Source organism: Galeopterus variegatus, unplaced genomic scaffold, assembly GCF_000696425.1.
Source record: "Galeopterus variegatus unplaced genomic scaffold, G_variegatus-3.0.2 Scaffold7151, whole genome shotgun sequence".
Lineage (NCBI taxonomy): Eukaryota > Metazoa > Chordata > Mammalia > Dermoptera > Cynocephalidae > Galeopterus > Galeopterus variegatus.
The window spans coordinates 42,923-59,158 of record NW_007733262.1 but is presented as its reverse complement, the minus strand read 5'-3'; the positions used below and the strand labels follow the sequence as shown (position 1 = coordinate 59,158).

General features: G+C 42.5%; 1 protein-coding gene across 1 annotated transcript in view; it reads right to left on the bottom strand.

Moving 5' to 3' along the window:
• The window catches only part of PLEKHM1 (pleckstrin homology domain containing, family M (with RUN domain) member 1), a 49,323-nt gene extending 34,351 nt beyond the window's left edge, over positions 1 to 14,972 (bottom strand). Inside the window, exons 1-3 of the mRNA XM_008591667.1 lie at positions 14,731 to 14,972; positions 11,805 to 12,431; positions 2,610 to 3,009 (exon numbers count right to left, since the gene is read on the bottom strand). Coding sequence (XP_008589889.1) covers positions 2,610 to 3,009; positions 11,805 to 12,431; positions 14,731 to 14,879 — 1,176 coding nt within the window. The 5' untranslated portion in view covers positions 14,880 to 14,972. The remainder of the gene's footprint in view (positions 1 to 2,609; positions 3,010 to 11,804; positions 12,432 to 14,730) is intronic.
• Positions 14,973 to 16,236: the final 1,264 nt, after the last annotated feature.

Below are 16,236 nucleotides of genomic sequence, written 5' to 3'. Positions count from 1 at the left end.
AAAAAGAATTATTAAAGCTCAGTGATAAAAAGACAACCCAATTTATTTATTTATTTATTTATTTTTTGTCTTTTTGTGAGATCGGCCACACTGTGCTCAGCCAGTGAGCGCACTGGCCATCCCTATATAGGATCCGAACCCGCGGCTTGGCTCAAGACAACCCAATTTAAAAATTGGCAAAAGTTTGAAAGGACATTTCTCCAAAGAAGGTACACAAATGGCCAATAAACACATGAAAAGATGCTTAACATTATTAGCCATCAGGGAAATGCAAATCAAAACCCCGATGAGCTACCACTTCTCAACCACTAGGATGGCTATAGTAATTTTTTAAAAACTAGATAGTAACAACCTTGTTGGTGAGGATATAGAGAAATAAATTACTGGTGGTGCAGCTGCTTTGTAAAACAGTTTGGCAGTTCCTCAATAAGTTCAATATAGTTGCCATATGATCCAAAAGTTCTACTCCTACTTAAGCATCCAAAAGAATTAAAAACGTATGTCCATTCTGATCCCCATACAGGCCAGCTGCCAAAAAAAGATAAAAACATATGTCCACACTAAAACTTATAAATAAATGTTGTAGCAGCATTATTTATAACAGTCCCAAAGTGGAAATAAGCCAAATGTTCATCAATTGATGAATGCATAAATAAAATGTGACACAGTCATACAATGCAATATACTATGTAACATTACTCATCAATAAAAAGAAATGAAGTCCTGATACATGCTACAACATGGATGTACCTTTAAAACGTTACACTAGGGAAAAGAAGCCAGACACAAAAGGTCACATATTATATGAATCCATTTATATAAAATGTTCAGAACAGGCAAAACTAGAGACAGAAAGTAGACTGGTGATTGCACAGGTTGAGGAGGGTGAGGTAGGGGAAGGGGAGAAAGGTAGGGAGTGACTGCTAATGGGTAGGGGGTTTCTTTTATGGGGGATAAAAATGTTCTAAAATTAGATCATGGTGATGGGTACACAGCCCCATGAATATACTAAAAAACAGTGAATTATACTTTAATTAAGTGAATCGTATGGTATGTAAATTATATCTCAATAAAACCCTCTAAAATAATGAGGGGATGTGCCTCTGCCCATCTATTTCATGGCCCTGGCCCCATCCTGAATTATACAGTATAGAAGCTACCACCCAAAGGAGAGATGAGCACAGATGGATTTGAAAAAGCAAGACTATATCCCACTGTGAGCCCCAGCCCACAGCTGGGATAAACGCTGGCACTGTGTGTCCTGTGCACATGAGCATACAAATTCCCACTTCTACTCTCCTTGACCCTCCTTGGTACAGTGTAAGTGTGAAACCCAGAGAGATAAGTAGTCAGAGGCACCCAAACCTATAAAGGAATTCATTCTCTCTCCCTTCAGCTTGGCACGAACCCTGACCCACACTCTCGCCTTCCCTCCTGTGCACTTTCTCTGTAGGTCCCCCTGCCCTGGCTAGGCAGGTGGGGCTTCAATTACAGAAGGGGTGGATACCACACACATACCTTTCCTACTGACACTCAATAAAAGTCAATAACTTTGTCGGAGAAACTTGAAAGGCCACACAAGCATAAATGAAAAAGGTAAAGAGCTGGAGTTCACAGCCTTTGACTGACACTTCATTGGGCTAAGAGTTCTCAAGCCTCTCCACCCATGGCTCTCTCAAGGCGATGCCCAGGGCTGGCTTAATGGGGTTTTCAACAGACTATATTGGCTTATTCTAGAACAGTTCTGTCCAACAGAAATACAATACCAGCCACATATGTAATTTTTAATGTTCTAGTAACCACATTAAAAAAACTAAAAAGATGGGCTCGCTGGTTAGCTCAGATAGAGCACTGTGTTGGTAACACCAAGGTCAAGGGTTTGCATTCTGGTACCAGCCAGTGACCAAAAAACAAAAATAAAAAAAAGTAAAAAGAAACAGGTGAAATTATTTTAATAATACATTTTATTTAACTCAATATATCCAAAATATTTTCATTTTAACATGTGATCAATAAAAAATTATTAATGAGATTTAACATTCTTTTTTTCACACTAAGTTGTCAAAAACCAGTGCTTATTTTACACAGCACATCTCAATTAATTTGGACTAGCCACATTTTAAGTGCTCAATAGCCAAGTGTGGCTAGTAGCTGTCACACCAGACAGCAGTTCTAAAACCCAGTTCAAGTCATAAAGTGAGTATTTTCAAAGCCTGGTATTTTTTGAAAACATTAATTTAATAAGTACTAAGGAGGAAACTGAGGCAGAGAGAGGTGAAGTGACTTGCCTAAGGCCTTATATGTTGGTGACTTAGATTAGTTAAGGGCCAAGACTGCGGTCAGATGGGACTGACCTTCTTCACAGGGTCAATGTGAAGATGACAGGAGACTATGGGAAGTGACCAGCCCAGTGCCTGGCTTATTTCCACTACTCACCCACCAAGACACATCAGCGCCATCGTTTCAATGCTATTAACACTCCCCCCCACAAGGATGGGGAGGCTATGGGGAGAAGGCAGAGACCACTCGGGGTCACTAGCTGGAGAAACCCTGCATCAGCTCGGACACATTTCCCCATGACCTTCTCCCGAACAGCTTGCCCCACTCACCGGGCTGGTGGGTGAGGAAACCACAAGCTTCGGCCCAGCTCTGTCATCCTCCAGGGCCTTCTGCAGGCCACTCCGTTGACTGGCTGCTCTGGTTGTCTCTCCCGGTACTAGAAGGCTGCTGGCCTGGCTCTCTGCAGGGACAGCTGGGGCAGTGCCTGGCTGCTGCAAATCCAGGGTGCCAGGCACCTGGGAAAGCAGCTGCTGCTTGTGGCCACCATCGCGAGGCCCAGAGGATGCTTGGGCAGGAAGGAGCTCTGCCGGCACATCAAAGTGTGGGTGTGTGCTGGAGTCGAGGCCGTGGCGGGACAGCAAGGTTTGGAGCGTGGGAATCTCCAATTCTTGGCTCAGTCTGTTGGTTGGCACAGAGTTTACCTGGGCTTTGCTGAATTCCGACAACACCCTAGAAATTTTTAAACAAAGAAACCTGTGTGACAGGATGTCAGGCTACAGTGCCCAAGGCAATTGGGGCAGGAGTAAGAATGGAAAACTGCTGTTTTATGATTTAAAACAAACAAACAAACAAACACCACCCTCTTAATGCACACACAGCTTTCCTCTAACACTCCCACCAGTGGTTCTTCCTGGCTGGAACTAGCACAGATGAGGAAGACAGTGAGTTGTGGAGCCCAGGATGTCAGGTGGAAAAGCTCAAAAAGCAGAGACAGAGGACTTGGTGTGAATGGGAACTGAATGCCATTCTGAACAGGCTAACTGTGGGCCTGGAGAGTCTACTCAGCCAAAGAAATGGTTGTCTGGGCAATATTTATGAAAACACCGCAGGGCCGGCCCATGGCTCACTCAGGAGAGTGTGGTGCTGATAACACCAAGGCCACAGGTTCGGATCCCATATAGGGATGGCCGGTTACCTCACTGGGTGAGCATGGTGCTGACAACACCAAGTCAAGGATTAAGATCCCCTTATCAGTCATCTTTAAAAAAAAAAAACAAAACCCTCTGTCTGCAGCAGAGCCTCCATGAACAGAGCATCTCAGGCCGGGGCTCCCCAACAGTATAAGCAAGGTGTGCAAGGGTGTATACAAGTATACATGGGCTGTCCACCTACTCCTCCCAGTGGCACTGTCACTCCCTGTCCCCTCTGGTGCTTCCTGGGGCCACAGGGAAACAATGTTACTGCCTTTGTACACATACATGCTGCACACACACACCGCACAGAAACATATCTCTAGGCTTTCTGGAATGTGCACTGGCTAGTGACTGCTCCTCCATTTCCTGACGCTTTTGAGAATCTAAGTTCCATTTCTAAAATAAACCCATTTGTTGTTTCATCTTCTGCTTATAAACAAGTGAAGTCTGTCATGGACAAATGCAGGGTCAGGTGGCAACAAAGCTGTCTGAAGCCTAAGAGACTGCACACATCTGCCCTAAGGGCTTAAAGGAGGTCCAGAAGATACATAAGTTCCCCTTAATTTGGGTTTATGGAAACGAGGATTTTAGAACTCAAGTAGCTAACCTGATTGTCTTCTCACTGAGCTCTGCTCTTACTCATAACCCCAAACATTAAGACATTAATTATAGTCAAGAACAACCCATAAAATTATGAGCAATTAATTTTCAACATGGACACCAAGACATTTCAATGGAGAAAGAACAGTTTTTTCAACAAACATTGCTGGGATAAGTGCATAGTCACATGCAAAAGAATAAAGTTGGACCGCTATCTCACACCATATACAAAAATTAACTCAAAATGGATGAAAGATGCAAATATAAGTGTGAAAACTATAACACTCTTAAAAGGAAATATAGGTATAGATTTCATGTCTTTGGATTAGGCAATGTTTTCCTAGATATAACATCTAAACCATAAGCAACCAATTAAAAAATAGATAAATTGAACTTCATTAAAATTAAAAACTTTTGTGCTTCAAAGGATACTATCAAGAAAGTAAAAAGACAACCCACAGAATGGGGGGAAATATTTGTAAATCACATATAAGGTCTAGTATCCAGAATATATAAAGAACTCTTACAACTCAATAATAAAAAAGACAAATAACCAAATTTTAAAATGGGCAAAGGATTTGAATAGATATTTCTCCAAAGAATATATACAAATGGCCAGTAAGCCCTTCAAAAAATGCTCAACATCAACAGTCATCAGGGAAATGCAAATCAACTGCAATGAGATATCGCTAACCCACCAGGATGGCTGTAATAAAAAAGACAGAGAATGACAAGTGTTGGCACTTTTTTATGTGAAGTTAAGTCTCTTACACAACACATTAGAGATGGGAACATAAAATGGCACAGCTGCTGTGGAAAACAGTTTGGTAGTTCCTCAAGAAGTTAAACACAGTACACTAGGGTCAAGGGTTCAGATCCCTATACCTGCCAACCATCAAAAAAAAAAAAAAAAGAAGTTAAACATAGTTAACAGATGACCCAGCAATTCTACCTCTACCTATACTACTTAAGAGAATTAAAAACATGTGTCCACACAAATATTTGTATGTGAATGTTCATAGCAACATTACACATAATGGACAAAAAGTGGAGGGGGTAAGTCCGTTAACTGATGAACGGAGAAACAAATTGTGGAATATTCCCACAATGAAATATGATTCAGCCATGATACATGCTATAACATGAATGAACCTTGAAAACATACTCAGTGAAAGAAACCAGCCACAAAAAGCCATGTATTGTATCATTCCATTTATATGGAATGTCCCAAATAGGCAAATCCATAGCTAAAGTGAGGAGTTTCCTTATAGGGTGATAAAAATGTTCTTAAATTAGATAGTAGCAATGTTGCACAACCTCGTGAATATACTAAATACCACTGAATTATACACTTTAAGATGGTGAATTTTATGATATGTGAATCCTATCTTGATAAAAAAAAAAGAAATAGGTAACCAATCAGAAAAGCTGGAAAGGTGTTTGTGGAATAGTTATGGGGGAGGCAGGCCCATGCTGGTTCTTGCTGAAAGGTCTCACTCTAAACACAGACCGATGAATACCCAAGAGTGCAACTTTCCGGGAGTGAGCAATGTTGAATTCTAGAAACAAAGGGGTCGTTTTCACAGGCAGAGAAGGAAAGGACATTTGCTAACCAATTGGATGTGTCCAAACCACTGTGACAGAATGCGGCCACTTTCAGAAATAAACTAGGGAGGCAGATTTTTGACAAATGTCCTGTGAGGTCCCAGTTCCTGAAAGGCATCTGGGAGGCAGTGCAGTGAATGATTAAGAGCCAGGGCTCCTGAGTCCATCTAGGTTCTTAAAGATCATGGACTTTGATTCTCTTATCTATAAAACAGGAATAGTAATAGCAGCCACCTTTTATGGCTGTGACAGAGACCTAATGAGATAATATAGGCAAAATGCTTAGTAGAGTGGCACAAAATAAGTAATAAATGTTAACCTCAACTTGTTAATGTAGCTGTTTTTATTATCATTGATAACATTGCTTAGTTTCTATCTACACAAGTATAAAAATTTAGGTAAAAAAGCCAAATTTATAGAAATGCTCATTAGCATTATCAAAATGATGATCAATTATAAATGAATCCTAATCTATAAGAAAGATCTTAATATCAAAGTAGACTGAGTGTTAGAATGAGTGACAATGCCTAAAGAAATGCCCCCAAGAGGGAAATGCAAATCAACTGCAATGAGATATCGCTAACCCACCAGGATGGCTGTAATAAAAAAGACAGAGAATGACAAGTGTTGGCACTTTTTTATGTGAAGTTAAGTCTCTTACACAACACATTAGAGATGGGAACATAAAATGGCACAGCTGCTGTGGAAAACAGTTTGGTAGTTCCTCAAGAAGTTAAACACAGTACACTAGGGTCAAGGGTTCAGATCCCTATACCTGCCAACCATCAAAAAAAAAAAAAAAAGAAGTTAAACATAGTTAACAGATGACCCAGCAATTCTACCTCTACCTATACTACTTAAGAGAATTAAAAACATGTGTCCACACAAATATTTGTATGTGAATGTTCATAGCAACATTACACATAATGGACAAAAAGTGGAGGGGGTAAGTCCGTTAACTGATGAACGGAGAAACAAATTGTGGAATATTCCCACAATGAAATATGATTCAGCCATGATACATGCTATAACATGAATGAACCTTGAAAACATACTCAGTGAAAGAAACCAGCCACAAAAAGCCATGTATTGTATCATTCCATTTATATGGAATGTCCCAAATAGGCAAATCCATAGCTAAAGTGAGGAGTTTCCTTATAGGGTGATAAAAATGTTCTTAAATTAGATAGTAGCAATGTTGCACAACCTCATGAATATACTAAATACCACTGAATTATACACTTTAAGATGGTGAATTTTATGATATGTGAATCCTATCTTGGTAAAAAAAAGAAATAGGTAACCAATCAGAAAAGCTGGAAAGGTGTTTGTGGAATAGTTATGGGGGGAGGCAGGCCCATGCTGGTTCTTGCTCAAAGGTCTCACTCTAAACACAGACCGATGAATACCCAAGAGTGCAACTTTCAAGGAGTGAGCAATGTTGAATTCTAGAAACAAAGGGGTCGTTTTCACAGGCAGAGAAGGAAAGGACATTTGCTAACCAATTGGATGTGTCCAAACCACTGCGACAGAATGCGGCCACTTTCAGAAATAAACTAGGGAGGCAGATTTTTGACAAATGTCCTGTGAGGTCCCAGTTCCTGAAAGGCATCTGGGAGGCAGTGCAGTGAATGATTAAGAGCCAGGGCTCCTGAGTCCATCTAGGTTCTTAAAGATCATGGACTTTGATTCTCTTATCTATAAAACAGGAATAGTAATAGCACCCACCTTTTATGGCTGTGACAGAGACCTAATGAGATAATACAGGCAAAATGCTTAGTAGAGTGGCACAAAATAAGTAATAAATGTTAACCTCAACTTGTTAATGTAGCTGTTTTTATTATCATTGATAACACTGCTTAGTTTCTATGTACACAAGTATAAAACTTTAGGTAAAAAAGCCAAATTTAGGGCCGGCCCGGTGGCGCACTCCGTAGAGTGCGGCACTTGGGAGTGCGGCAGCGCTCCCGCCGAGGGTTCGGATCCCATATAGAGACCGGTCGGCTCACTGGTTGAGCGCGGTGCGGGTGCAACACCGAGGGTTGCGATCCCACTGCCGGTTGCGGTACGGGCGCGACACTGAGGGTTGCGATCCCGTTACCAGTCACAAAAAAAGAAAAAAAGGAAAAAAAAAAAAGCCAAATTTATGGAAATGCTCATTAGCATTACCAAAATGATGATCAATCATAAATGAATCCTAATCTATAAGAAAGATCTTAATATCAAAGTAGACTGAGTGTTAGAATGAGTGACAATGCCTAAAGAAATGCCCCCAAGAAGCAAGAACCTTGTGTGATAAATTGGAGCTTCCAGCAAATCAGAACTCAGGTCAAGGTGAAATCAAGTTCATAAAGCTTCACCAGAATCAGTACTGGTCTTTACAGCCTGATGAAAATAAGAGACATTTGCATCAAGTGGAAAAGAGTGCAAGAGACAAGATTCTGAATGAAAAGCAAAAGAAAGAAAAGTCAGAAGACAATGCAACATAGAAATGAAACTGTGAAATGGCAACAATCCTCCCTATTTTGTTTGGCTCAGGGCAGTGTTTTTTAAAAACTTTCTATTCAAAAATTTTAAAACACTGTAGTTTCATTTAGAAAACAATCTGAGAAAAAGTATATGTCCTATAGGCACATGTATATATGTGTACATACATGGGTGTGCAATAAATAGAAAGCTTGGCCTGGAGAATCTGGAGGACCACTTTATAAAGTAGTCATGCCAAGTGATTTGGAGCCTGCAGTTTTGCCGAACAACTATTTTGGCACACAAGGGCCACTGCAAAAAGCACAGAGGTGGGCTACAAGTGCTAAGAATCATTTCCCCCAGAGAAGGATTCATGACAATGATATCTGACAAATATTAACAACCAAAGGCTTTGCAGCAGTTCATATAGGGCTGGCCAGTTAGCTCACTTGGATAGAGCATAGTGTTATAACACCAAGGTCAAGAGTTCAGACCCCCTTACCGGCCAGCCCTATACAAACAAAATGGGCAAAAGCAGTTTATATAGAGACAACTAGTAGGAGAACTGATGTCACAGGTACCTAGTAATAAAATGACAATACCACCTATTGAGCACAATTGATACCTACATGCCAGGCACTGGTCTACACACTTTACATATCTTCACTCAATTAATCCTCCCAGCATTCCTCTGAAGAATTATCTTATCTCCATCTTACAGATGGGGACATCAGATCAGAAAGGCTGAGCAACTTGACCAAGGTCGCAAAGCTGGTAAATGGAAGACTCAGGCAGTGCTGGCTCCTGAGAGACTTTTTTTCTTTTTTCTTTTTTTTTTTTAATGCTGGCTGGTACAAGGATTGAATCCCAGACCTTGGTGTTATGAGCACCACATTCTCACCAACAGATCTAACCAGCCAACTCTGAGTCCACATTCTTAACCACTAGACTCTACTTATGCCCCTTGGCGATACTTCTAATACAGACCCAATGAATGCAAAAGCAGCTACTCAGAATAGCCAATCATCTAGTCACAAAGCAAACTGCAATTTGGTTTCCGCAAAACAGAACCCCTTGTATTAAATTAATAAATTTCATTTAATAAGTTTCATTTTGAATGTTATGTGTTTTGTACTTTGTGCCTAATTTGTAAATGTTTTGATTTTATACTTGAAACAATAAGCACAAGGTATTTATACCTAATTTCAAGCTACAGATATTTAAGCAATATAATAATAACTTTAGTAAACTCTAAGTGTTAGTGAGAATCTTTTACCCTTAAAATATACGCTCCAAGAAATGCTGGTCTCTGTGGATGCTCAAAGACCAGCTTCGAGGCCCAGCTCTAACAATGATGGCACTGGACATGTGGTTGTGCATCTGTGTTTCATGTTTGCCAGTTCCTCACCTCACTGTCCAGTATTCATCTATACATCCTGACCCTTGCCCCGTGAGCTCCCCCGTAACACCCAGGATAACACTTCCCACATAGGGTGGATGGTTACTGATTCAATGACCTTAAGCTGGAATTTTCCAATCATAAGACTCATGAGAGATAAAGGCAAGGCACATGACAAAGAGAAGGCTGGCTGGTCTGTGAAGGAGACAGAGATACATTAAGAGCTAAGACAGGTGAGTGAACCTAAGTTACACCACGCGCCTAAGTCACGCCACAGGCCAGCTATCTCTGAAGGCAAGGACTGCTCCTCTCCAGTGTGTTCTATCTAAATTCCTCCATTTGACATCTGAAAACTCCATCTAATGTGCTCAGTGATCAGAAGCCATTTCTGGGGCCTACATTCTCATGTGTGCAACTGACAGGCATTTGATTTGATTCTCAAACAGCCCTATGAGGGAATCTCCATATTAAAGATGAAGAAACAGAGCTTCAGAAAGAGTTAGCAATTTGCCTGACACTACTGGACTTGCAAGTGGTGGAACAGGACTCAAAAACAGGTCTGCTCCAAGCCCAGCCTGGAATAGCACCCAATCCTGGTGCTATTCTCACACTGCGTGGGAAACCTGGAAGGAACTGAACGTGGGCGGAGGGGTGAGGGGGGCAGCAGGAATGGAAAAGAAGGTCTTAAACTCGGGCTGATGGAACATGGGTCCGACTGAAGGAGGCCCTTAATAAAAGGTTATCATTTTTCACCTTTCAGATAAGCAGATATCCAAAAGTCTGATAATACCTTCTGTTGGCAAGGCTGAGAGGATGTAGGTATATTCCCGTGGAATGTGAATAGGCAGCACAGGTTAAATATCCCTTCTCACAAATGCTTGGGACCAGAAGTGTTTCCAGATTATTATTTATTTTGGACTTTGGAATATTGGCAGATCCTTAATGGTAGAGCATCTGTAATCCAAAAATCTGAAATCTGAAATGGTCCGATGAGCATTTTGTCTGAGTGTCATATTGGCACTCAAAAAGTTTTGGATTTTGGAACATTGCAGATTTTGGATTTTTGGGTGAGGGATGTTCAATCTATGTCTGTGAAAATTACAAATTAACTTTTCCTTGGGCCCAGCAATTTTGCTTCTGGGTTAAATGAACAGAAATACTTGCATAGAACTAGGAGACCATATACACGAGATTATTTAGGGAAACAATGTACTACATTGTCCATTAAATACAGGGCCAATTAAAAAAACTAAGGTACAGAGCCAGTTGCAAAAACATGCCAAAAAACTAAGGTACTTTCATACAATGAAACAATGTGCAATGGGAAAAAAAAAAAAAAAAAAAACAGAAGAGGCTCTGATATGAACAGATCTCCAAAACAAGCTACAGAACAGTATATAAATACTACTTTTTGTGGAAAAGATGTGGGTGGGAGTAAGAAATAAGGAAGAAATATTTAAATCTATATATGGGTATTTGTTGTGGATGCATTTAGAAACTCTGAAAGAATATGCAAAAAATTAACAATTACAGTCAAGGGGGTGGAAGGGAAAAAGAAGACACTGGATGGGGACATGAATGGGAAAGACCTCTCACTGTACATGTGTCATTTTTTTAACCATAAAAAGGTTATTCAAAAATTATTTTTTTTAGTTCGGTGGCTGGCCTGTACCTTTGACCTTGGTGTCACCAGCACCATGCTGTATCAAATGACCTAACTGGCCAGCCACCAAAAATTAATTTTTGAGGAAGGCTGTGTATAGAAGGCTCTGCCCAGCCCCCCTGTCCAGTCGAGTTAGTCTGCTGCACATACTCTTGCACACACTCGCTTGTCCCCATTATACACCACCCCTCCAAGCATCACTCAGGTTTTAGCTATCCCAGGTCTTCTGTGAGGTCACACCTGCATGCATTATGCTTTACTGCATTTGTCAGAAGTTGTACATATGCTCTGAACCATTAGTCTCCTTCTCCCTGGATGAAGAAGACAGTAGTATTTTCTTCAGAGAGACTAAGTGGCTTGTCAAAGGCCACCCAGGGGCAGAGCTGCAGCGTGAGCCAGCTTGAGCCCTTCTAAATCCTTCCTTCCTGCTGTGTCCATGCTGCCTCCATTGCAGCTCCCAGCAACTCCAGTCTCCAAAGAGAAACACAGTCTGCTTTGACTTTCTTTATACACTGATGGAGTTCAGTGGCAGACAATCATGTGCAACAGAAAGGAAGGGAGTACAGAGGGAGGTCAGGGGCGTGGGAGGAACACTCACTCTTGAAGAGATCGGTCTGAATCATCAGCATTGGCTATGCCCAGGTCAGAGTCATAGGACATGGGCTCCTCAGAATGGTCTGGACTCTTGGAGTCATTCTCTTGGAGTAGGCAGCTATCAGAGTTTAGGCTGCAGGACAGCTGCGATGAACCGGCTGTGTCCAGGCTGAGCGAGGAGGCAGTGAGCTTCCTACTCTGCTGGATCTTATGGCCTGAGTGCTGGACTTCAATGTCCTCTGAACCTGAGGAATGGGAAACTGAATCCAGAGACTCCTTTCGCTGTAGTTCCGCGCCAGAGGTAGTGAGAGGGTCAAGCTCAGAGAGTGGGCAAAGCCCAGAGAGGGCCAATGGGGTGAGCGTCCACTCATTTAAGATGGCAGACTTGTAGGAGAGTTCAAAGGACAAGGACGTTAGCCCCTGCAGGAAGCTGAGGAGGAACTCGCCCTCCTCGGCGTCTCGAAGCAGGGCTGTGGGCTGATAGTACTCGCACAGCCGGGCCTGCTCCTGGAGGAGCAGTTTCAGGTAGCACTCCATCAGGCCGTCGTTGAGGGCCAGCCGCAGCCATGCCCGGCAGCGGCCCACGTCTGTGTTGACAAAGATCAGATGCTCCAATTCCGAGATGATGTGTCTGGGAAGGCAAAGAACAGACTCATTTCCAAAAACTACCTCAAATCACTGAAATCACTGATATTGTTTTATCCACTGGGTAGCAAGAACCAATAATAATGACTACAAATATCTATACAGGCATGAAAAATTCTTGGATGATAGTGTTTTAAGAGGAATACAGAAATATTGAACTACAACTCCCAATTTTCAAGGTTATGTCATGAAGGATAATTTCCAAGTTCATTAAAACTACCCCTTGCCGGGCCAGCCCGTGGCTCACTCGGGAGATTGCAGTGCTGATAAGACCAAGGCCATGGGTTCGGATCCTGTATAGGGATGGCCGGTTAGCTCACTGGCTGAGCATGGTGCTGACAACACCAAGTCAGGGGTTAAGATCCCCTTACCGGTCATCTTGGGAAAAAACAAACAAAAAACAACAAGAAAAACTACCCCTTGGACCCCTGCCATCACCTGCTCATTCGATACTTGTTTGCTGAACCCCTAGGTACAAACTCCTGGGAGCTGTGATAAAGACATGGTCCCTGCCCTCAGTCCAAGTAACTGCCTTTCAAGGACACATCGAGGCAAGCCGTTCTGTTCATAGAGACAGAGCGGGGGGTTGAGTAATCATTCCTGGGTGGGAATAAGAAAAATGCCATAGAAAGGGCAATATCTGAGCCAGGCCCTGAGGGATTTCAAGAGGCAAAGATGGAAGGAGATCCTACTAGGCATAAGAAACAGACAGAAAAAAGGCATAAAGGGCAGGAGAGCAACTGGCCTGCAGCAGGAGTGGGGAGCACTCCAATTACCACACGTGGAGGAAGAGTGGGTGATTCGGTTGCAAAGTCAGGTAATGGAGGGTCTTGAATATCAACAGCTGGGGCAATGCACGACAAGGGTTCTCACACCTGGCTGTGGGATCCCCTAGGGAACTTGATCAGGATACAGATTCTGGGGAATCAGACCCCAGGCTACCATTTGGGAGCCTGTGGGCTGGAGGTTTTTGCACAGAACCACAACTATGTTGAGGGTGGATTACTCTGGATAATGAGATCAGACCCCAGGTGCACCAAACTCCGTTCCTGAATCCCTCAGTCTGATGTAAATGCCCCTCTGAACTACCACAGTCCCCTGTGCAGAGTGAGATAAGGGGAACAATAAGAAAGCCACTGTCACCCAGGAGACACGTATGAACCTGAGACAGGGCAGTGGCAGTAGGCATAGGAAGGAAGACCAGAGACTGAAAAGGCACCGTTGGGATGAGGGTGGCATTTATTAGCTCTTAGAGACATAGTGCCAGGTACTTGCTCAAAAGCCTGGGTAGTTAGGGGCAAGGCCAAAAAGACAAGTGTCCCAGGGTGAGTATTCAGATGCTCTACCTGAATTCCACTTTTACTTAAAAACCAAAACCCATACCTCTTTATGAATAGAATATTTAGAACACAAATGTTCAAATATTCTAGGGCAGGATCAACAACCTTTTTCTGTAAAGGGCCAGATAGCAAATATTTTAGGCTTTGCAGGCCATACAACCCCTGTTGCTACTACCTAACTCTACCATACTGTGGCAAGAAAGGCTGCTCTTACTAAAGGCAACCCAGCCCAGTGGCTGAAAGCAGCCACAAGCTCTTGCCTGAGGACCGAGGGTCTCAAGATCTACAGGTACAGCAGCTGGGAAGCTTGGTCTAGAGGTACACCTTTCTTTTTTTTTTTTTTTGTCCTTTTTGAGACCGGCCGCACCGCGCTCAGCCAGTGAGCGCTATGAGCGCACCGGTCATCCCTATATAGGATCCGAATCTGCGGCTCCCAGCGCTGCACTTTCTAGAGTGCGCCACGGGCTCGGCCCTGTTGGTAACTTTTTTAAACCTAAAAAAACAAAAACCCATACCTCTTTATGAATCCAATATTTAGAACACAAATGTTCAAATATTCTAGGGCAGGGTCAGCAAACTTTTTCTGTAAAGGGCCAGATAGTAAATATTTTAGGCTTTGCAGTCCATACAACCCCTGTTGCTAATACCTAACTCTACCACAGCGTGGCAAGAAAGGCTGCTCCTACTAAAGGCAACCCAGCCCAGTGGCTGAAAGCAGCCACAAGCTCTTGCCTGAGGACCGAGGGTCTCAAGATCTACAGGCACAGCAGCTGGGAAGCCTGGTCTAGAGGTACACCTTTCTATGAGACACTCTCCACCCCACCTCACCCTGTGTCTGCACTAGAACACAGGGTGTCTCTGTTGGCTTCCCACACAGCTGGAGAGGAATAGCCAACCATCCCACACTCTGAAACTCCTCCCCAATACTTCTCCAGGTGATCTCACTTGTGGGTGACAGCTTTCAGAAGGGGCCAGAAGACAGGCTGAGGCAGAGGTTTCTGGTGGGCACTTTTCTTCTTCTTTCCTCCAGCTTCAGCTCGGATGTGCTTGGCATGAAGGCCGTGGATAAACACAGCCTCCAGGGCACTGCACATGGTGTTGGCATCTCCGTCTTCACTAGTGACCACCGTGTCCAGGGACACATACTGCTTCTGCAATGACTTCACGGATCCCACTAGCTTCTTCTTGATGACCTAGGCAGTGTCAAACAGAACACAGACTTTAAAGGAAAATCTTACGGAGAGACCCTGGAATGTGATTCTGCCTATTGCCAAATATATGTGCAACCACAAGAGCATACACATCTATGTACGCATCTACAGATGCCTTCTGCAAAATTAGCACATGTTAATTATAGCAAATAGAGTCAAAGCATAGAGAAGAAAAAGAAAATCACACACTTACACCACCCAGAGATAAACGCTGTTACTGTTGTTTTGCATATCCTTCATTATGGATCCTTTCTGTTGTCTCAACTGAACCTCAATGAACTTACGGCCACATAAACTTGTTTTTAAATACGGGCTCTATCACAGTTACAGCTACAGGAGCTTGGGTAACTCCATCTAGGACAGGGGTGAGACTTCCACCCTTATTTACATAATTAAAGTTGTGCAGAGAATCAATAAGCTAAGAGGCAAAAGTTGCTACTTTAGAACAACATCAAGAAAACAGGAGCATCATCTACATTAAGAAAGATCCCATGGCCGGGTTGCTCAATGGGTGAGCGTGGTGCTGACAACAACAAGATAAGGGTTAAGATCCCCTTACCGGTCATCTGTTTAGAAAAAAAAAGAAAGATCCTAGGCCCAGGAGCCAGAGGCGTAGGTTCAGTCCCAGCTCTGTCAGTAATCTGGGTCACGTCAGACATTTCACTTAACCTCTCTGAGCCTCAATTTCCTCATCTGTTAAATGGAAATAATACTTCCTCTTGTACAGCACTGGAGGGACTGCTCCTATTTTTTATTCATCCTTGTGTCCTCATCACTTGGCACTGTGCCTGGCACATATAAGTACTCAATAAATGTTAACTAAATACATTACAAAATGGACATAAAGTCTTCTGGCTGGTTAGCTCACTCAGTTACAGTGGGTGCTGATAACACCACGGTAAAGGGTTTAATTCCTGTACTGGCCAGCTGACAAAAATAAATAAATAAATAAAATTTAAAAACCCTACTCCTTTAGTCCAGAGTTCACTCCCTGTACTGGCCAGCCACCAAAAAAATAAATTAATTTAAAAAAAAGAGAGAGAAAGAAAGAAAAGTTAAAAAAAAATACATAAAGTCTTTTTGGAAATATAGAGTACAAATTGTTCAGTAATAATTGTAAGTATGTCAAACTTACATAAGTGTTTGGAAAAGGGCTGGGAGGGTTTGCAGAAAAACTGGTTTGAATTGTTGGGTAACAGGATTATGAATAAATGTTTACTCTTTCATTTTGATTTTAACC